This window comes from Euprymna scolopes, chromosome 7, assembly GCF_053919585.1.
Source record: "Euprymna scolopes isolate OS-2025 chromosome 7, ASM5391958v1, whole genome shotgun sequence".
Lineage (NCBI taxonomy): Eukaryota > Metazoa > Mollusca > Cephalopoda > Sepiida > Sepiolidae > Euprymna > Euprymna scolopes.
Window position 1 is genome coordinate 155846975 of NC_136488.1, and position 21716 is coordinate 155868690.

Genomic DNA, 21716 nt, shown 5'->3' on the forward strand with positions numbered 1-21716 from the left:
AGTTTTTTTTTTTTGTCAATCAGATTTGCCCATCAGTAGTTGAAAGTTGCATATTTTTTAAATACAGGTTTATTGACAACTCAGAAACATTTCTTGTATCTGGAAGAAAACAGCTGCCATTTTTGTATGTGAAGACTCTACAAATACAGGATTATTGGAAGTTTTTTGTTCTTTCTTTTTAATGTTTTTGATCTATTTGGAGCCTGAATTTGTTTAAACCTGTTTTGAGTTTGGTATTGGAGTCAGTATTTTTGTTTTAAAGGAATTACTCTCAGTGATTTGTTCAAATATAAAAGTTATGTCCTATCGAAGCTTACTGCTCATATTCTACAGGAAAACATGTATTTTTCTTTCTCTTTGTTCAAATAATAAAAAAAAAAATTAATATTCACCAGCCCTAAACAGTATTCCATTCTACCTCAAAGCATAAGATATGCAAGCATAATGTATTAATAAACAAAAATTAAAACTTATTATTCATGGTAAAATAAAAATATATTGAAATACCAGAGTATGAAAAGGAATTTGTGCTAAATAAATTATCATACAAAATGTATGTACTTCTCACAGAATAAAGATGTCGCATTTAAAAAATCATAAATTGATTAAGTAGTTTTATTCTTAACTAAGAAACTCAAATAAAATAAAACTTATTAACTTGCGATTTTAAAATTTTTTTTTAAATATGACATTTTTGTTCAGTGATTGGTGTGTACATGGAAATTTTTTACTGTATTTTTTCGTTTCAATAAGAACTTAAATTATTTATATTTAAATTCTTAAATTTTGTACCTCTTATTAGTCATTCAAGAAAAATAATCTGGATGAAAATATAAGTTACCTTTTGCCAGTCCGCCATGCTGTCAAGCTTGAGTGTAGTAAAAGTTTCGTTCAGATACATTTTCAAGGCAGCTGCTTTGCCACCAATTTGGACCAAAGTTTGAGCGTTGTCTTTGCTGGCACCAACATAGATGCCATAATCACAGTGAGCAGAGCTTTTGGCAAGCTGAAGAGGGAAGAAAAATGATATATAAAGATGCATAGAAATTTTATAGGTGAAAAGGGATTTATATGTCATATGACTTCTTCAAATACGAAAAAAGAGAAAAATGATTTGACATCAAAAATACAAATACAAAAGTTCTAAAAGTAATGCCTTTTTTTTTTTTTTAATTTTTTTTTTTTAACTTCCACCTGAATTGCGTAGTTATGACTGAACATGCATTTATGACCTGAAAGCTTTATTTCTGTTGCAAATATTGACGGTGTGAGACTAAAAAAGCAACCTGTGTCATGTATGTGCAACAGAAGCAGAGATGCATCATTGAATTCCAGGCAAAAGTGCATTGAGAATGGTGGTGACCATGTACAGGGTGGAATGATAAAATTGTTGCCCTAGAAAAGATGACATGATTCCAGTTCTGTTTGATGAAAACAGATTTTCTTTTGTTGCAAACCATCTACTAGTTGGCCAGTTGTGTACAAATCTCAAGAGTGTTAGGAGCCTTCTTTCATGAAAGTGAAACAATGTTGAACGAGCAAGAGTAGAGATGCACAACTGCACAACTTATGCTCTTTACTGATCCAAGTTATGACAACAGGGCCATTGCCAGCACCCTCAATATGCATCGCTGGATTGCCACGAATAATAGAGATGTGCCCAGAGTGATGAAAACAAAGTTTCTGGTTATGGTCTTTGGTGTGGTTTTAAGTGAGGGCCGCATTATGCCACTTCATATCTTTCAAGTCAGCTTGAAAGTCAACACCAAAGTGTACCTGGATGTGTTGAAGAGCGTGGTGATCTCCTGGCGCAATCAAGTGGCCACTGGTAGACCCTGAGTGTGGCAGCAGGACATGGCGCTGGCCCACAAGCCCAAAGAGATCTAGGCTTTGCTTCAGAAGGAGTGCTACAAATTTGTACCCTTCCCTCACTGCCCCACCCCTCATATCTGAACTCGCTGGATTACTTTGTTTGGTCATATGTTGAGAACATCACCAACATGACCTCCCACGACACCAAAGTCAGCCTGATAATTCGCAGAGCTCTTGCCAGCGCTTGTGGAAAAGGTATGCTCCCAGTTCCAGACCTGTATCGAAGTAGTGCTTGAGGCTGAAGGCGGCTACATTGAGTAGATGTCAACTCTTCAACATAATCAAGCTACTTGAATTGATTTTTGTCAATAAAAGTTTTAAAATAAAGCTGTAGTGTTGTTTTCTTTAAGATGACAACTTTAGAAAAATAAATTCTGGAACACAACAGGTGGCTTGTTTTAATAGCACCACTCCCGTCTTCGTAATTCTTCAACTTTTGGAGTTAAAGATAGGCTTCACTTTTGGAACTACCTTCATAAATAATAAAAATAAAACAAAGCTGGAAAGGGGCAGTAAAAGGTAGATGAAATTGATTTGTGATGAGTTATTAGGTGGGGGTCAAATGCATTTAAACATTAAAAAATTTGAAACATTTCGAAGATCATTTCTATTATTAACGGGGAAGGAGTAGGTTGGTGCTTTTTAAATTCATAAGTAGGCCGGATTATAGACACGGTTGAATATAGATATATAGAAAAAGAGCAGGGTGGATACCGTTATCAATTAAATCAACTATGCCAAGTTAAACTCTTCTGCAGTATGAGATTTCAAATAAATGCATTTCGGGTATAAAAACATATACGTACTTACATAGGATGTTGAAATTTTTATAAATTCAAAAAAATTTATAAAAATGATCAAGTAGATGTCCTAGATCAATTATTTTATAAAAAAAATAATCATTGATATTAGCAGTTCAATATTTTCTAGTTTGAAATGCTGGATTTTCATTCAAAGCAACGGAGATAAATCAAACTGATAGATTTCAGCTACCTCCACGGATTTTAAGAACTCTTCCATATTATAAATCCAAAATTTTTAGTTTTACTTGTAATTATTTTTCTATTAGATCATTTCATAATTTTTGGTATTCATACTAATTTCGGCATGACATCTAAAATACATGTTTTCACCTAAAATGCACGTTTGAAATCGCATTATACTGCAGAAGCACCAAAATCCCATCCCTATGCAATTATCCGTGAATGTATTGTCCTGTCATTCAACAAAATCAGTTTTTGAAGAGTGGAGTCAATACAAATTTATTGACTAAAGTCATTTTACTAAGTGTTCATGGTCAGAACTTTGAAACTCAATCTCATTAAGTTTTGATTATTGGATTTATTAACCCTTGCCAATGGAGGCTTAAAAACATTCTTATTAAAAAACTTTATGTCAAAATCATCAGTCTGTCAACTGGCGTTTTTTTTATTTTTTATTTATTACATTTTCACCCCAAACAAGGCACATTGCCACTTTGTTGTAGGGCGCTACTATCAGGGACATAGGCATCAGGGGTACTGTGTAGGGAGTTGGGCAGCAAGCTGTCGGTTCACGTTACACTTGAACTTCTGCATGTCAGTACAGTTGGGGAAGCAGGGACCCAGAAGAGAATTCCAAAGTCTAGCTGTCCTGGGGAAGAAACTACTGGAGTAGAAGGCTTTCTTACATCTAGGGATTTCTGTGTAGGGGTGGGATTTAGCTGCTTGTTGGGGGTATTTATGTTGAGGGGGCACAAGTGCTTGCAGTTCGTCAGAATACATTTTAAACAGGTCAACCATATTGTATTAAATTAACTATTTACATGCATTTTTAAAAGGTGTCCAATACATTGGACCAGGGAAATGAAGAAGTGTTAAAAAAATAAAATAAATAAGTTTTTAAAGTAATCTATTACACAATAGAAGTCTTGAGATAAATATGAAAAGTATAGGATACCTAGCTAACAAATTTACTTAAATAAGTATTAAAAGAAATAGTTTGTTTTTGGTTGTCTTTTTGTGGCATATTAACACATTGGATCATACAATGCTAAAAATAACACCACAACAAAACATGAACAGAATAGAGTACTTAACGAGAATAAGACTCATACCTTTTGCGTAAGATTGAATGAGGATTGGTCAACAACAGCAGGTTGAGTGTTTGGCATGGCGAGTATGAGCGTAATTCCACCGGCAAGAGCAGCAGCCGTGGCTGTCCGCCAGTCTTCTTTGTGAGTTTGTCCTGGTTCCCGAACGTGAACATGGACATCAATTAAACCTGAGAGGGGATAAAAAAAAAATCAAGTATTATGGTTATATATTTGATAGCAATACAGTTTTTTTTTTTTTTTACAGTTAAGAGTAAACCTGGATTTGTTTAGTTAAGATAACAACTGATAGAGTTTAGCATTGGAATCAGCTGTAAAAAATTATCTAACTATAGCCCTTATTGGAAGTTTTAGCCTTCATGGCAAAATTTTCAGTTTTCAGAGAGAACTGTCTATAAGAGGGAAAAGGAAGGCAAGAAGAAAAAAAAAAAAAATGCAGCCAAATATTGATAAAAAAAAAAAAAAAAAAAAAAAAAAACTTGAATCCCTTATTTTTTTGAGAAAATTTGTTGAATTAAAAAAAATTTTTTTTTTTTTTTTTTTTTTTTTTTTTTAGTGTAACAGTTTCTAGAATCAGGTTTTCTTTGATATTTTAGTTGTTTATCCAAATATTTGCTTATAGGTAGATTTCTTAAATTGCAAACAGGTAAAAAATGTACTTGGACAATATCTGTAACCCCATCAACTTGCATGACATAACTAATCATGCATCATAGAATATTTCACAAGAGTAAATTGAATAAAAGAATTTGCCAGAATTAGATTAATTTTTTGTTAAAATTTTTCAATGTTGTTTGGGCGACCTTAAGACAAAACGATCTTGTCAAACAACCTAAAAAAGTTAACGGAAATCAAAGAAAATTCAACATCCTGGCAAGTGTACAACACGACAAGAAAATAATTTAATTTACCTGGCATTCAACAACACGAAAGATAATTCAACTTACCTGGCAAGCGTACAACACGACGAGAAGTCATGCAGTCAACTTGAATTTTCATTGGTGGTGCTTCTTTAATACGACGGAGTGCCTGACAAAAAATATTAAAGAAAAGGCATTTTTAACTAAATTACTTGGAATATTAAGTAAAGTTTGTATAAAATAATGAAAATATTTGGAAAAAATTTGATTATAGAAATATCACTTCAGTCAATAATATGAGAATTGGTCACTCTGGAGATGATAGAACTAATGACAACAATGAAGGGGAATTTTTTTTTTTTTTTATAAACTAACAGATCACTGCTTATCAAGGCCCATGGGCCACTCAAGGATAAGGGTTATTGAATTTGGCAGGAGAGTGAAATAAGGATTGGATTTACAAAGATAGCTCAACAAGAGTGCCATTTTCACAACAGTTCAGTCGACATAACCACTGACCTTCTTCAGGTGTACTTTGTCAAGAATGTTCCTGTAGCCATTGCGCCACAGGTCCTTGCTAAGTATTGGCCAAAAAATAAAGTAAAGCTCTAAGGACCCCTGGCGCATTGGTTAGAGTACATGGAAAAATCAATTGTAAAAGTGATATTCACCTGAAGTTTGAAGGTTCAATTGTCAGTGTGGGCGATTGAAAAAATTGTGAATTACTTAGGACCCCTATCCAACCATGGCTAACGGAAGAAGAGCATGCTACCCCATGAAGTAAATAAAAGGTTCCGTTCCAAATTCTGTCCAAATTCAAGAGTTTTACATGATACACCTGAAGAAGGTTGGAGGTTACCTTGACCACAACATTGTGAAAAATGATACTCAAGATGAATCCAAATAACACAAACAATCCTCATCTAAAAAAACTTAACATTGGACTTGAAAACGACCAAGCTATAGTTAGCTGGGAAGCAGTGCCATGGTATTGTGTTTGACAGGTAGTTCTAGGGAAAAACTTTGCCCAATGGAAATTCCATTTAATTGAAAGTACACAAAATTAAAAATTATTTACAGCAGTTGTAGCTAAAAATGTTTTTGCTGTAAATGTTTTACAAGGGGGGGGGGGACCATAGATTGGAGCTCAGTCGAGCACCTACCATAAAGATAACAGCAGAAAAAGATGTGCAAGATCTCTTGTGAGAAAGGTTAATTTAAAAACAAGATAAATTCCTCAAATATGTTTACATTCATATTAAAACTAATAAAACAAATTTTTTAAATTAAATTTTTGTAGGTTCGGAGAGTTTAATTTTTATTTGTTTACTGCTAGGAATCAATCTTATCTCATCTGTCAAATATTAGCCTGTATGTTAGGCTTCGAGAAATACAATTTTTGAAGGTCAAGCTGCTACAAAAAAGGCCAAATACGTGAAATTTGGTTTTATAAAAGCCAATCTGGCAACCCTGGACAAGAATATGAGAGTGACCTCCTTTTGATGTAACTTTGTTTTCGAATATCATTATAATAATATATGATCCTTGTTCTAATGGTGTGAGAAAGGAAATTATAATTTTGATGTGTAGCAGATCTTCACTGAAGAAAGTCAGTGAAACGGTATATAAAGAAAAAAAAAAAAAAAGAATATTGAATTGAAAGAGTAAATTAAAGATTGTCTCTTAAAATGTGATTTTATTTGTATTGAACTATGTAGCACAATATTACTTTCCGAGTATTAGTATTAATTTATCTCATTTGGATCAGTTGTATATTTGAAATACAATGGACACTATTTTCGTAGAAATGCTAATAAACTCATTTGCTGCATGTTATTGTTTTGTTTTTCTATTGAAAAAAACTAACTAATCAGCTTATCAAAATGTTTGTGAATTCAATATATTTCTCATTCCATGGAATTTCAACATTGATATTCTATAAACCTACATAAGCATTGCTTCTTTCTGCATCTCCAACTCTTGTAATGTCTCAAGACGATGCACTTTAGAGTATGAGAATAGGAGGGGTCTTTAACAGGATTGCCAATGCATTTCTCTACCTGTATAAGAGTCAAGTATGTTCTAGGATGGAGTACTGTTGCCACATTTGGGCAGGAGCTGCTATAAAGACTTTATCCTGCTTTGACAGAGTTCAAAATAAACTTTGCAGCCTTGTAGGGGATGCCCTTTTCTCTTCTCTGTAACATCTTTCTCGCAAAAACTTGTCTAGCTGAAACCAATATCAATAATTTCCTCATGTGCCTAAACCTAAATGTAAATTCCATGAACAAAGCTTCTTTCTTAGAACTGTACGTCTGTGGAACTTTCCCATTTCCCTGCTTTCGAACTGACTATAATATGGTCGTCTTCAAGTACAACGTGAACACAAGTTTTCTCTTAAGTAAACCTTCCACTACTAATGATTACTAGGATGTTTTCCCACCGACTACTGTACACTCATTAACCCCTATCCTCAAGCGACCTTTCAATCTTGATAAGTGGTAGCGACCTTTCAATCTTGATAAGTGGTAACTTATTTGTAGAAAAAAAAAAAAAAAAAAAAAATTAACATCAGTTTTAAATTCATTAACACACATATTCTAAAACAGATGAACACAAGAATTAGAAGCAAAAAATTTACCTCAACAAACAACTTTGTACACTTTATGTCTGTGATGAGAGGTACAGAATAATCCACAGCCATGCGCCGTGTCTTGTAGCCTTGGGTGATGAAGGAGGATGCACGGTAGGAGCCGCCGTTTCTCATGGGAAGATTAATGACCAAGTCGAACATGTTCTCTGCCAAGTAGTCGGCAATTGTCCTCTGTTCAAGACCATTACCATTTTCACACATGCCTTCGTATGGCCAATCCACCGGTTTGATCTGACAATAGACAAAAGTTCAATGTAAAAATAAAAATTTGACATATTTGGCTGCAATGATTAAAATATCAAAAAAATTGTTCAGATTGTAAACTGCATAGAATTTTCTAGTATTGTAGTAATTGAAAATTCGGTGCTTCTTCATTACTAGAGTGAAATTTAAAAATCAAAATATTGAATTGCAAGTAACCCCCCCCCCCCAAAAAAAATCAAAATATTGAATTGCAAGTAACATCAATGGTATCTACTTAATTATCAAGTTGCAGTAATGAACATTCAAAAATTATGAAAAATGTTAAGATAGAAAATTAAATTTAAAAGAAAATTATTGAAATTTAGTTTGGCTAAAAATAAAACAAGCTGCGCATGTGTGGTCCACCTCTGGTGCTGCATGTGAGACGACGTCACAAAAAAATAGTGAAGAAATGATGAATGTGAGAAGTGTGAAGGTTGAGTTAGTCCTAAAAACATTACTTATGTCATAGTTAAAAATTGAGTAATTTGATTTGCACTTATCACATTTTTTTCGCTCTTTTTGGCCAAAATCATGGTGTCTGGGTGTCCTAAGAAATTACGGTACTTTCGGGGTACTCCCCCAACCACTTCTCACGATTGAAATTCAATCGTCCCAAGCAACATGCTTCCTCCTGTCGGACTCGTCAACATTAGGAACACTTGTTTCTTCAATTCTGCGATGCAAAACTTTTCTTGTAACCCTTTTTGAGCTTCTGGGAACGTCGAATCCCAGTGAAAATGGACAAATGGTGCAGTTTCATGTCTTAAAACATGTATATTTGAATTCAGCACCATGGAAAACTACTATATAGACATGCATATTAAGCTTTTGAGTAATATGAAAAAAGAGCTCCAAAATGGCATGTTTTTTTAGCCCTAAAAGTCCCAGAGGGATGTGAAGCAGAATTTTGTCAGAGTCACTCATACTGAATTTATATTAACAATGGCCTCCACATTTTGGCCAAATTTCAGGAAAATCTAATGGATGGATCAAATGCACGCTATGAGGCAAAAAGTGTAATTTTTGGCCACTTGGGGTCATTTTTGACCTCTTGAGACCCTGGGGAAGCAGAATCCCAGTGTAAATCGATAACTGGTGCAGTTTCAGGCCTTAACACGTACATTTGAGTTGACAACTGTGTAAAACCACTATATAGTCAGACATATCAAGTTTTTGCTGGGAAATATGAAAAAGGAGCCACAAAAAGGGGTGTTTTTAGCATTAAAAGTCCCCAGGGGCGCAAACCAGAATTTTGCCCGGGTCGCCCATACTGGATTTATATCAAGAACAATGGCCTCCACATTTTGGCCAAGTTTCAGAAAAATCTAATGGATGGATCAAACTATGGGGCAAAACGTGTCATTTTGGGGCATTTTGATCTCTTGAGTCCCTGGGGACACAACAGGAATTTTTGCAAAAAATTCCTTTTACTATGCATCTATTTAATGAAATGTAATTTGTGGCAAAATTTCAGGAAAGACTAATGGACGGTTATCCAGCAACCGTCCAGACTAATGGACGCACGCCACTGAAAACATAATAGGGGAGATAATTATTTCCTAAAAACTGAAAAATCTTAGGCCATGAAAATTCTATGCACAGGCTGTTACAGACTCATGTATATCCCAATTAGGAAACTAATAGTAAAGAAATGAAACATTCTTTTATAAGATAATTTTAATTCAATTTTCAGCATTTATTCAATTATATATTTTACAATGAATACAAATTTAACGTCACAGCAATTTTCAAGCCCAACAAATGTATGCACAAGCACAGAATTGTGGTTAACTTTTTAAAAATAATGTTACTCTTAGAATAAATATGATTTTAGTGCTTGACCAGAATCACCTCGATGAAAAAACAAAAATAAAGAAAAATCTGTATGATGTACATACCTAAGACAGTAAGAAAATATTTTTACTTAAAAAAAAAAACAAAAAAAAACTGAGCAACTAGTTTTATTTTTAAATAAACTAAAATTTTATGGCTAAGCTACAAGTGACGATCTCTTGGCATCATTTTGAAGGTCTGAAGGAACAAGATAACTCAGAATTGAGATTTTAGAAACCCATTCTTAACATGGGGAGGGTATTGAAAAAATTCAAATTTGTTTAAAAATGATTTAAAAATTGTTGTTTCATAGGGGAGTTGGTGCAAGAATTCTGAACAAGTACCATAATTTTTTCAAGAAAAAATTTCAAAGGTCAAATTTAAAAACTAAGAGGCTCCTAATATTTTTTTTTTTCATTCAAAGCCCAAGAAACAAGCTTGGGTTTAACTTGGCAAGCAGCATTGGCTTTGAAACCGATTAATTTGAGACTCCTCACCCTCCAAAATACAATTTTAAATGGGTCAAATAATAAGACATAGCAATAATAATTTCCATAGCCATGAGACAGACTGACCACTCTAGACAGTATGTAATAATTGATGGGGATTGTAGTTATTACCTTTATACCATGCTCTGTGTAGAAGTCTGCTGTTCCTATACTGGCAAATAAGTTGTATCCCAATTCCTCTAGTGTCCGGACAGATGAGATTAGTTCATTTTTGTGCTGAAAAATAAAAAGTAAAACAAGAAATGCAGAATTAATAAGAGTTATTCAATTATTAGTTATAGTCAGCTAACATACTTCCTAACTTCCGGTGTAGCACTACTAGAAGCAATGACAAGGAAACTCAGTTCCTTAACTTTTATTGTGAAGTGGTTTAGTGAAATTAAATATAAGAAAAGGATGTTACTGAAAATTATACAATAAAAATTATAGATAAAAATAACACAATTAGTCTTTATTAAATAGTCATAACTTAAAAGGAATTTTAAAGTGTTTTCAATAATTCTAAAAAGCAAAACAAATTTCAGTAATTCTCAATTAAAATAAGACTGAAAAAAAAAAAAAACAAAAAACAAAAAAAAACTATTCAATGATTAATAAATAAAAAAGATCGGAAAGACATAATATAAAACAAAACAAAAGTACAAGAACAGGAGAGATATAGGCATGAGAAAAAAGTGAAAGAACAGATTTGCCTGGCCATTTCCAGTAGTACTAAGCAGGAAATTATAAAGTATTTCAAATATTTTTCAACAAGAAAGTTGAAATCTGAAACAAATTTAAACCTAAAATAAGTCTTAAAAACTTAAAGAATCCCATAATCCTCTCCCCCTCCACAAATGGTTATGAAGTGTTAAGGACATTGCTAAAACCAAGAGAGGAGAGCGCCATCCAGTCTACCACTAGAGGAGCACAGAGAATATCAGAATTCCAAAGAGGTTTATTGCCATTTAGTTAAAAAAATAAAAATGGTAAATAGCTGTTGCAATAATACAGTTATTTGCAATGGGTATTGAAAGTTAATAGTGAAAATCTGGACAAACTTGTCACTCAGACTTCAAAGAACATTTGTTATTGCCAGTGAGCGATCACTGATGACTAATATGAAAACCCCTAGTGGGTAAAAAGTTTTAAATTAAATTTTTTTATCTATAGAATTAGTTCACATGCTTTTTCTGTAATTTTTTTTTCTTATTTTCCAGCAGATTATCGATAGTTGAAAAACATGAAAAAACAAACAAAAAAAACAAACAAAAAAAAAAAAACAACAAACACAATTTTTATTTTCTATAATTCTGCATTAAACCTTGATTTTATATTTTTGTTCAAGTTAAAGATAATCGATTTAATTTCCATGCAACAAATTAAAATCAATATTTAATGCAGTATAAAATAAATAGAAAAAAAAAAAAAAAAATGACACAAATGAAGAGATTTTCTTATTAAAAAAGTTTTTTTTCTTGATATTTGTGATATAGTACAATTTTTATTTTTAGAAATTTTCAGAGTAAAACCCAGAGTTCAATAATTTGAACAACTATTTTGATGGATTTTAATGTTGGGATTTCTTTTTATTGAATTATATTATTATTATTGAATTTTATTGACAATTTCAGAATTATTTTGAGGGGGAAAAAAAAAAAAAAAAAAAAAGTGTTATTTTTTGTATTCAGCATCATAAAATGTCAGCTAGCAATATACATATATATTACAATATTTTTTTTTTTTTTTTACATTAAACCTAATATGCATATCTGATAGTTGAAGACACACCTGACAAAGGGAGGTATTTCCCCCAAATATTGCAACATTGATACAAGTAATAATGCAATACATGTAAAATATAAAAAAAGTATGTATCGGAGATCACAGATGTAGCAAGAGAGTTAGTGAGGGGGAGCATATAAATAGAATGTTTAAGAACCACCATTACAATAAAGGAGAGAGAAAGAGAGAAACTAACAAACCTTGAAACATCCAACAGAAATGAGGATGTTTTTCTTGGGTATTTTTAATCCTGTGCTGAGCTGTGCTTTGAGGTATGCTTCATAGCGATCTTCGCCAAATCCAGCAACTTCCCCAGTGCTGGCCATTTCAACTCCCAGTAGCACATCAGCTCCACGCAATCGAGAGAAAGAAAATACAGGAACCTTAAAAAAACAAAAACAAATAATATAAACAAATCAAAATTACAATATATATATTAGATATCACAGTTTATATAAAAATCAAAAAAATTACATTTTTTTTTTTTTTTTATAGCTTATGCTTCAATCAATATTTCTCATGGCATGTGCCAAGTGAAATAAAGTAAATTGATTAATATACGCAAATACCCGTCCCAGGATGGGTAAAATTCTCCGAACATTCCAATTGGGATCAAAATTCATTGCAGGATTTCAATTCTCAAAAATCTAAAATCAATTAAAATTTTACAAAAATGATAAGTATCTGAATTTTTATCAACAGCTTTTTATCCCGTCTGCATTAAACTAAATATAGTCCACATTACGACCCATTACAGCTAGCAGCCAAAATTCATAAGGATCAATTCATTAAATGTTTATGAAACATTTAATGGATTATCAATATTTTCTGCGTTCATATTAAATCCAGTTTCATGACTGAACGAGAAAACTAAAATCTAAACTCAACTACCAAATTGATAATAAAGTGGAAATTTGTACAAAGTGTTTTTACTTATTTTAAATAAAATTTAAATAATTTGTATTAAAAAAATTTCACTTACTTTCAGTGCCACTTTGCCACAACCGTAGAGTACGTTAACAGGATCCTGTTTCTCTCCCATTATTGCTCTTGTTGCCATGGCTACAAAGTCATGATCTAAAGCTTTTGATACAAATGGAAACGAGCGTGAAACTCTGACGTTGCATTCAATCACTTTCAGTTGATTATCCTAAAAAAAAAAAAAAAATCTTAAAAAATATTGATCCTACAAATAGTTTTAAAAATTCATTTTCTAAGAGGTAGAATTTTTTTTTTTTTTTTTTTTTTTTAATAGATATTTTTTGATTGTTGGCTCAAAAAGGATATATTTATTAGGCTGTTTTAGAATTTTTTAAAATCTAGGATCCAATTTTAACTAAAAACAAAAAACAAAAAAACAAAACAAAAACTATACAAATACCTATATACACACACACACACACACACACACACACACACCAGAATATATAATAACAATATACAAATCAACTTAAATAAGTTTATTCTTATGCACAAATTTGACTGAAATAAATACTGCCCACACAAGAAAATTCAGTCTTTTATGCCTCGTGGTTTATACGTATACAAATGAGTACGGCCTCATTTTTGATCCAGTCAAGCATGCGCAGCACCATTTCTGCGTTACTCGTAGTCATGTCGTTTGCCTTCTCATGCATTGTTTATAGTAACAAGTTTTTTTCTTTCGAATGAGCAAAACATTCTTACTGGAAGCAATCGTTTATCAAATACAAATGGAAATTTGTATCGTTTGTTTGAAATTATACCATTCATTGTTCCATCATTCAGTTTACTATACTATTTCAGACTATTATTCAGGGGGGGGGTTATTGTAGTATCTATTTTGTTGTCATGAGACCATCCACCCTGCAGGAGGGGGGATAGTAGGAGGAGATATCGTATATATTTGGTTACGATATCCTCTCAAGTATTACCTCCTTCTGGGTACAGGGCAGTGCAGTAAGTCTGTTAGTCATAATTCCATCCCTCCAGATTAGTAAATATATGCAATCTGAAAAGCATACACATTAAATCTCCTGATCCGCTGTAATGGTAACTCCCTGCATTGATCATTCCCGAAAGGATGAAACACTAGTGTGTGAAGGTATGAAAACTAATTATAGTAATAATTATGTTAGACCCTTTAAGTTTTGTTTGTTTAACCAGCATATCGACCTTCTTTGTGTCATTTAATGCTGTATATAAAAATTTTAATTTTTAGATGCTTTCAGAGTTGATTTTCGTTGGTTATATTCGAGTAATGTTTTGATATAGTTTGTTATTTGATAGCATCTATATTTTATGGTAAAGATTTGCTCTTTTTTAGGAAATTTAGAATGGTTTTAGGGTTTTCTTTTTTTGAAGAGTTCTATCAAGTTGGTGGCCTTGTAGTAGTAGTAGTGTTGATAAATTTATGTGAGGTCATAACAGTCATGTAAAGTGTTTCACCATTTAAGGTTCGTGACATGGTATACATTTGGGAGGTTCTTCACTTTTTTAGTATATAGGAGTGAGTTATGTACGTGTCGTATCCGGATACATAAGACTACTACTTTTTTACGTGATTTTCTGGGATCTAGAAGATTTTTTTAAGCATAGGTATAATTCGGAAGAGTTTGTGGTTTTGGCAATTGCTCCAGTTTTTTTGCCATTTCTTTGTAATAAAATTGTTTAATGAAGGTTTGTAGTCTTTATGTTGCTTATTTGTAGTTTTAGAGAATTTTTGGCCACCATGTAAACTTTTTCATCCCACAGAAACCATAGTGACTCGGAATCCAACAGAAGAAAGTTTTGTGTTGTATGATGGAATGGATCCTTTGATATAGGTTGATTAGTAAGGGATTGTTGAGTTTTTTTAATGATTCTAGGACTGCTAATGAGTCTACAAATATTATGAATTTTCTTGGAGTTATGGCTGGTGATAATATCTAGAACTAAGTTTATGGCTGTGATTTCTGCACTGTAGATCAAGGAGTTATTTAGTAACCTTTTCTGCCGAATAATGTTTTCTAAAATAGCGGCACATCCCACTTTGTTTTGATCTTTGGAACCATCCGTGTAAATGCATGTCCAATTTGGGTAAAAATCCAGAATGTTATTTAGTTTTTCTCTATAGTCTGGAGGGGTGAGTATTTGATTTAAAATATATTGTCAGGTCTAGTATGACCTTAGGCTGATTTAACAGCCAGGGTGAGAGTTTTGTGAAATTTTCCTTGTGGATGCTGGTTTGATCTATTGAACTCAGTTCTTATTGTTGGGCAATAAATTGAAATGAAAGTGTATAATCATACGATCACTCTAGCCATCTAGAGATTAATATAAATGTTAATTTCAGCTGTATTTCTTGTGGTTAATGTTGGCCGTGTTGTTTGTTCCTTGTTAATGGAGTCAGAGATGGTTTTGTGGTCAGGCTCGAATATCCTATAAATTAAAAATTGAATAAAAATTGTATTTTTCTTTTTTTTATCATAAAAAGAAAGTATGTTCATTTCTTTACGATGATTAGTTTTGCGATGTACATGAGCTTGTAAGAGAACTGCATAGAATTTTCATAGTCTAAGATTTTTTTAGTTTTTAGGAAATTTGAACCTGGCTACAAGCATGGCTCCTTGCATTGATGATTACCGAAAGAATGAAACACTAGTATCTGTAGGTATTAAAAATAATTATAGTAATAATCATAAAAAAAAAAAAACTTATCAGAAAGTAAAACCAAATAACCTTTGCAATGAGTTGTAGGTTGAATGGTCCAGTCACTTCAAGGGCCCGGCCAACGGCACAGCAGATCAATTTGATTTTACCCAAGGTTTTCTCATTAATATCTTGGGGTGGTGTCATCAGGGTAGCATCTCCAGAATGAACTCCGGCATTCTCCACATGTTCAGAGATAGCCATGCACAGCACTTCTCCATCAATTGCTACAGCATCCACATCTATTTCCTAAAAATAGAAAAAATAAATAAAAGATTTTGCTGTTAGAATTGAATAAATACATAAAAAAGTTATTACTCAAACAGAACATCTGATGGTACCAGATTAGGCTGTCTGAAAATACTGGCTTTCTGGCTTGATATGACACTATTGGTGTCAAGAATGCATGCAGCGATGTGCATATTGCGATGAGAGGGGGTGTTTGACCAGACAGGATAGAGGAAGAGAGGGCAGAAGAGGGGGTGTTGATGTCTGATTGGGACAAAACAGAAAGGTCTATGGGATTTTGTCAGAAAAAGAAAAAACAAATAATTGTTTTTATCTTATTGTCGTTATATATCTTAACATGAAAGGTTGTTTTTAAAACCTCTGTTGAGAGGTATGAAGAGATCCAGAGATTCTAAGCTGACAACTTAGAATGGGAGTCAAGGGCAAGGGTCGCCGTCAAGCATTGTTTGACCTGGAATGACTAATCCCTCCTAATTTGATAAGTAAAAACCTCAGTGCAAATGACTGTGCCCAAAAAGGATTAATATGCTGTAAAACAAAACCAAACAAAACGTTATGAATAACTATTTGAAGACATAAAGGACTTGAAGTATAAAAACTTTGCAACAAACATTGTTACTTTGTACTGTTTTGATTGTTTGGGCAATTATTATCATCTTGGGTGTTATTGGCACGTTTCGGTTGTTGAAACATTGACTATTAGCATAAGGATTCAGTTAAAATTGAATCATAAGAAAATCTTAAAAAATATCCGAGTGACCCCTGAAAATTGACCTTTTTTTTTTTTTTTTTTTTTAGACACCCTTAAATCCACGGTCCGATTTCTTACAATACAGAGCTAATCCTTTTTCTTTACATATTTCTTGACATATCAAAGGCCTTCGATAAGGTATGGCATAAGCGCCTACTTCACAAGATTTCCAGCTACGGTATAGCTGGAAATGTTTTCTCAATTATTAAATCATTTCTCTCTGATAGGTTCATAAGAGTAGTGGTTGATGGGCAGAAATCAGAAGCCCACAGTATTAATGCTGGAGTCCATCAGGGGTCCATACTGGGCCCAACTCTCTTCCTGATCTACATCAATGATCTCCCAAAACACATACTTAAATCATTCGCTGATATCTATGTTGATGACACAACCATCTTTGGCAACACATCAAAGGCTGTAAATGACAATGTTCTTTCTGATTCTCTCTCCTCTGATCTTGAGCGAGTGGTACAATGGGGGAAGAGGTGGCTGGTTACTTTTAATGCATCTAAAACCAAGCTTCTATCTTTATATCATCAATGCTCTGATCCCCATCTGGCATCAATTGAAATGAATGGCTCTCGTCTTAGGGAGGCTCCATGTTTTGATAAGCTTCTGGGATTGACCTTTACTCATGATCTGAAATGGAACACGTACATCAAGTCTGTTGCCAAAGTCGCTTGGAAAATGGTGGGATCCTTCTACTGCTCCAGTAGATATCTCACTGCTGATGCAATTCTCTATCTATATAAAAGTCAAGTATGTTCAAGGATGGAGTACTGCTGCCACATCTGGGCAGGAGCTGCTAAAAACAGCCTATCCTGCTTTGACAGAGTACAAAATAGAGTTTGTAGCTTAGTGGAAGGATGCCCTTTTCTCTTCCCTGCAACCTCTCTCTCTCTCTTACAGAAGAGACGTTGCGAGCCTGTCTTTGTTTTATCATTATTTCCATGACAAGTGCTCGGCTGAGCTCCAATCTCTGGTCACCCCCTCGCCAATCTTTCACGAAAAACACCCGTCTAGCTGAAACCACTGTCAATACTTTTCCCCACTCTTTATTTGTGCCTAAATCAAAACGTAGATTCCATGAACAAAGCTTCTTTCTTAGAACTGCACACCTGTGGAACTCTCTTCCGTCCGCCTGTTTCATCCCCTGACTACAACTTGGATGTCTTCAAGTCCAACATAAACAAATTCCTGATAAACCGTCCCCTTAAGACACTTTATCAAATCTCCATTACTAACGATTACTACGATATTATCCCATTGATTACTGTACACACAATAACCCTTATCCCCGAGTGGCTTCCGGGTCTTGGTAAGTGGTGACGACCATGTATATATAAAAAAAAAAAAAAATGCCAACTACTAGTGACTCATAGCTTCACCCTAAAACTCGTAAGCAAGAAACACTCAATACTGTCAATATCTTATATGCTTTTATATAGAGTGATGTGGGTCTCGGTTGATTAACTGTCGGATATATATTCCAGAGTCAAAACAATAAAAAGAATATTCTGTTCTCATAGACCTAGCTATTACTATGCCAATAACATGGTACAATAATAAAAATGAAAATTGGCTAGTTAGAATCAAATTTTCATATCTCAGCTTTAATGCTATATAAGTTCAACTTTCGAACTCTAACAGCATAACTTTACTTGTTAGATAAGGGAGGTCTAGTGATTAACGACACTGACTGACAATTTGGGTATCCCAAGTTTGAATCCAGTTGATTCCACAAAAATCACTTTCATGCTGGCAATGTTCACATGGTCCCTCCCATGATCCCCAATGTTTTTCTAGAAAGAATTCTGAAAATAAAAAATATTGAGGTACCAATGATAATAGAATGTTTGAATTTCATATATGATGATGAGGTTAGGTTATATGTTACTATTGATAAATAAACCATACCTAATTTACAAATTAAAAAATAATATTGTGTTCGTTATTACCCACCATTCTTTTCTCCATAATATTTTGTACTAACCTTGGCTTCCAGAATGAATTTTGATATAACCACTGGATGCTCCTTGGAAACTGCGCTGGCTTGAGTAAGATAATTTTCCAAGTCAGAATGAGTGTGAGCTACATTCATTGCAGCCCCACTTAGGACATATGATGGACGAACAAGGCATGGGTAGCCAACAGTATCACAAAAACTCTTGGCATCCTAGAGAAAATATAAAAAAATGTTAAGATTACAAAAATATGGCAAGATTTGTTTTTTTCATACACTGACTGAAAACAACTAATGATATAAAACATGGCATTAAAATTAGATGGGTGTACAAGGAAGAGTGATGACAAGAGTTTATTACAACTAAAATTTTGGGGAAATATGTGTAACCCCCCCCCCCCTCCTCGAAAAACGAAAAAAACTTACCTCTAAATCATTTAGTTCTTTCCATAAAGGTTGTGAGATTCCCATATTGTCCAACATACGAGAAAACTTGAATCTGTTTTCAGCATTGTCAATAAACTCTGGGGATGTACCAAGAATTCGAGCCTGAAGAGAAATACATCGATTGAATAAACACCTTCGTTCTGTGACGAGTACATTGTACACCATAAAGATTTTTCTGTATTTTTTTTTACAAGTGTAATTCTAAGAATGCACCCAATTTATACAATTGAATAAAGAACAGACGATTGCATTGAAATCTATATAATTATAAAACTCAAATCGTCTTGCTTGCATTGGTATTTAAACCGTCTTTTCGGTTCCGGTTTACAAGTCTGGGTTAGGATCACTGGTTTCTCGCAAACACATACATACAGGGGAAGGAACCAATGTCAAATTAGGGCTGTAAATTGGTTCTGAAAATAGGGGGATCGATTTACTAGAACATATGTGAAACTGAACCCCCTTCCAAATCTTTAAATATTGATTTTTTTTTTCACAATCTGGTAGGTTAGTGTCCAATAATCCGCAGAAATAGTTGGGGGAGAAAAAAAAAAAAAAAAAAGACGAAAAAGAAAAAATTATAAAGGGGTGTTTATTGTTCAGGCGTACCTACATATATTTTAAAAATATTTTCTATATCCAAGTTGTACCTAATTAAAACTAGAATTGGATTTTAAAACCTTTTTCGTGTCCAAAATTATTTACGATTATTTTAGTTGTATGTTTCATTGCAAGTTGCAATGTCTTCAAACAAAAAACAAAACCATTTTTTTTTTAATGTAAAAAAAAAAAGTTTCAGACCTTTTAAAAGTGTGTACAAACACTTCAAAATGCGTGTGTGTGAGGGACTTTTCATTTCTTTTAAAGATTTACTTGAAAAGGTCTATCAGTTAATTATTTCCTGATATTTTTAGGGCACACAAAACTAGGGTGGTCCTATACAATGTACACTTCCTCCTTGTATTTTTTTTTTCGTTTTTTTTAACGGATTACACCCCTCTTATATAAAGGATTTTTAATTTAATCTAAGGGCAATGATGTTAAGACCTTCATTACTACATGTATTCCATATTGTTTTTACTGGTCGCCATGCTTGTTTTGTGTGTGTGCATACATTAATTCTGTATACTCACTATTCCATAGCTAGCCATAACATATACTGACCCAACGAGCCACGGATAGTCTAGTATTACAATAAAAATTACATTATGAGTTACAAATGTGCAGAAATTCATAAACACAAAATATAGTCATCCAAACAGCTCTTTCTGTCTATAAAGTGTGGTTAGACATAGCAAACATCCACGACAAAACTCGAAACTTGAACACTATGCTGCATCGAAATATCTGATCAACTGCACCAAAAAACTTGACGGTAGAAATTATAGCACTATATATTTTCTATGTTTACATATTTTTCATGTGATTTGTAATTTTACAGAAGATAGTTGCTTTTATGCTAGGAGGAAATTTATTTAGTACACTTAGGAAAGAAAAGTTCCAAATCCCTTAAAACTTTGTAATAATCATTTCAACTCTTCACACGTGTAAAATATTTTATATAAAAAAAAATAAAATAAAGTTTGCATGAGACAGAACAAATGCTGCTATTTATGGTTTTAGTAAAATTGCATGGCTAAAAGAAGTTTCCTAAAAATAGTAATTTCCACCATTTAAAACTCAAACCATAACTCACCTGTTGTCTGTGAAGTGACATGGCAATGTTGTTTGGGAGTTGTCCACCCATGGACAGAATAATGCCTTCTGGATTTTCCAAACTGTAGATGTCCATTACAGTCTTAAAAAAAAAAAAAAAAAAAAAGTTAACAGGATTAAAATAAAAGTACAAAATTTTTTAAAATAAATTAAAAAGAAAACGAAATGACAAGAAAAAAGAAAAAAAGAAAAAAGAAAAGATTTAAGATACACACCTCAAATGAAATCTCATCAAAATACAGACGGTCACACATGTCGTAATCTGTGCTTACAGTCTCAGGGTTACAGTTTACCATGATGGTTTTATGATTCATCTGAAAGATAAAGATATATATATTATCGTGGTTCATACAGACTTTCTATGCCCATTTTTCCAGACAAAATTCAAGTTTTCTAAACAAAAATTGATACATAAAAAACTTAGTAACTGAAAACAGGAAAACACGCTTTCATTGATTTTATTTCATAAAGTAGTTTTATATGATTGACTGATTGGTTCTATGGCATATAAAACCTATGTGGTCATTTAATGCCAGTCTTTTTTTTTCATATACATTAATAGTAATAAGTTTTATGTACGTATCTGGTGTTCAGTGTCTATGTTTAAGGTATTTTTTTTTTTTTTTAAAGTTTGAGTAACCCTGTTATCTTCAAATATTTGAGAAGGGTAATTGGGCCTACATGAGTGAATATGTCCTTTACAGTTTTTTTCATTATATAGATTCAGTCAGTTTGTTTTCAAGTCTTCGCATCTTGTTAATATATGATTGATGGTGTATGGTTCCTGGCAGGGTATAAAGTAGTTTTAAAGGTTATAGTTATTTACACAAAGTTCTCAACAGTAATAAAAAAAACTTTACGAGGTGACTCCTTTGTAAAAAAAAAAAAAAAAAAAAAAAAAAAAAACTATTTATCGCTTAAGCACACCACTACACTATTGTCTATTTTGTCATTCAGTTATTTTGAAACATTTTCAGTTCTTGTTTGGGTTGAAGTTTTTCTTTGAGATCAGCCAGTTCAGGCTTTTTTTTTTTTCGTAGGCTGACTTTCTGAAAGCATTTCACTATCATAGTCACATTACCAGAATTCTCT

General features: G+C 33.0%; 1 protein-coding gene across 8 annotated transcripts in view; it reads right to left on the minus strand.

Moving 5' to 3' along the window:
- Positions 1–21716, minus strand: part of LOC145280086 (multifunctional protein CAD-like) — a 181194-nt gene that overhangs the window by 69878 nt on the left and 89600 nt on the right. For all 8 annotated transcript variants that reach the window (XM_080131792.1, XM_080131798.1, XM_080131799.1 and 5 more), the window contains exons 19-30: positions 20840–20938; positions 20605–20706; positions 18888–19010; positions 18492–18674; positions 15529–15747; positions 12812–12979; positions 12030–12212; positions 10177–10281; positions 7466–7708; positions 4912–4993; positions 3968–4134; positions 842–1006 (exon numbers count right to left, since the gene is read on the minus strand). In XM_080131792.1, the coding sequence (XP_079987918.1) occupies positions 842–1006; positions 3968–4134; positions 4912–4993; positions 7466–7708; positions 10177–10281; positions 12030–12212; positions 12812–12979; positions 15529–15747; positions 18492–18674; positions 18888–19010; positions 20605–20706; positions 20840–20938 (1839 nt within the window). The remainder of the gene's footprint in view (positions 1–841; positions 1007–3967; positions 4135–4911; positions 4994–7465; positions 7709–10176; positions 10282–12029; positions 12213–12811; positions 12980–15528; positions 15748–18491; positions 18675–18887; positions 19011–20604; positions 20707–20839; positions 20939–21716) is intronic.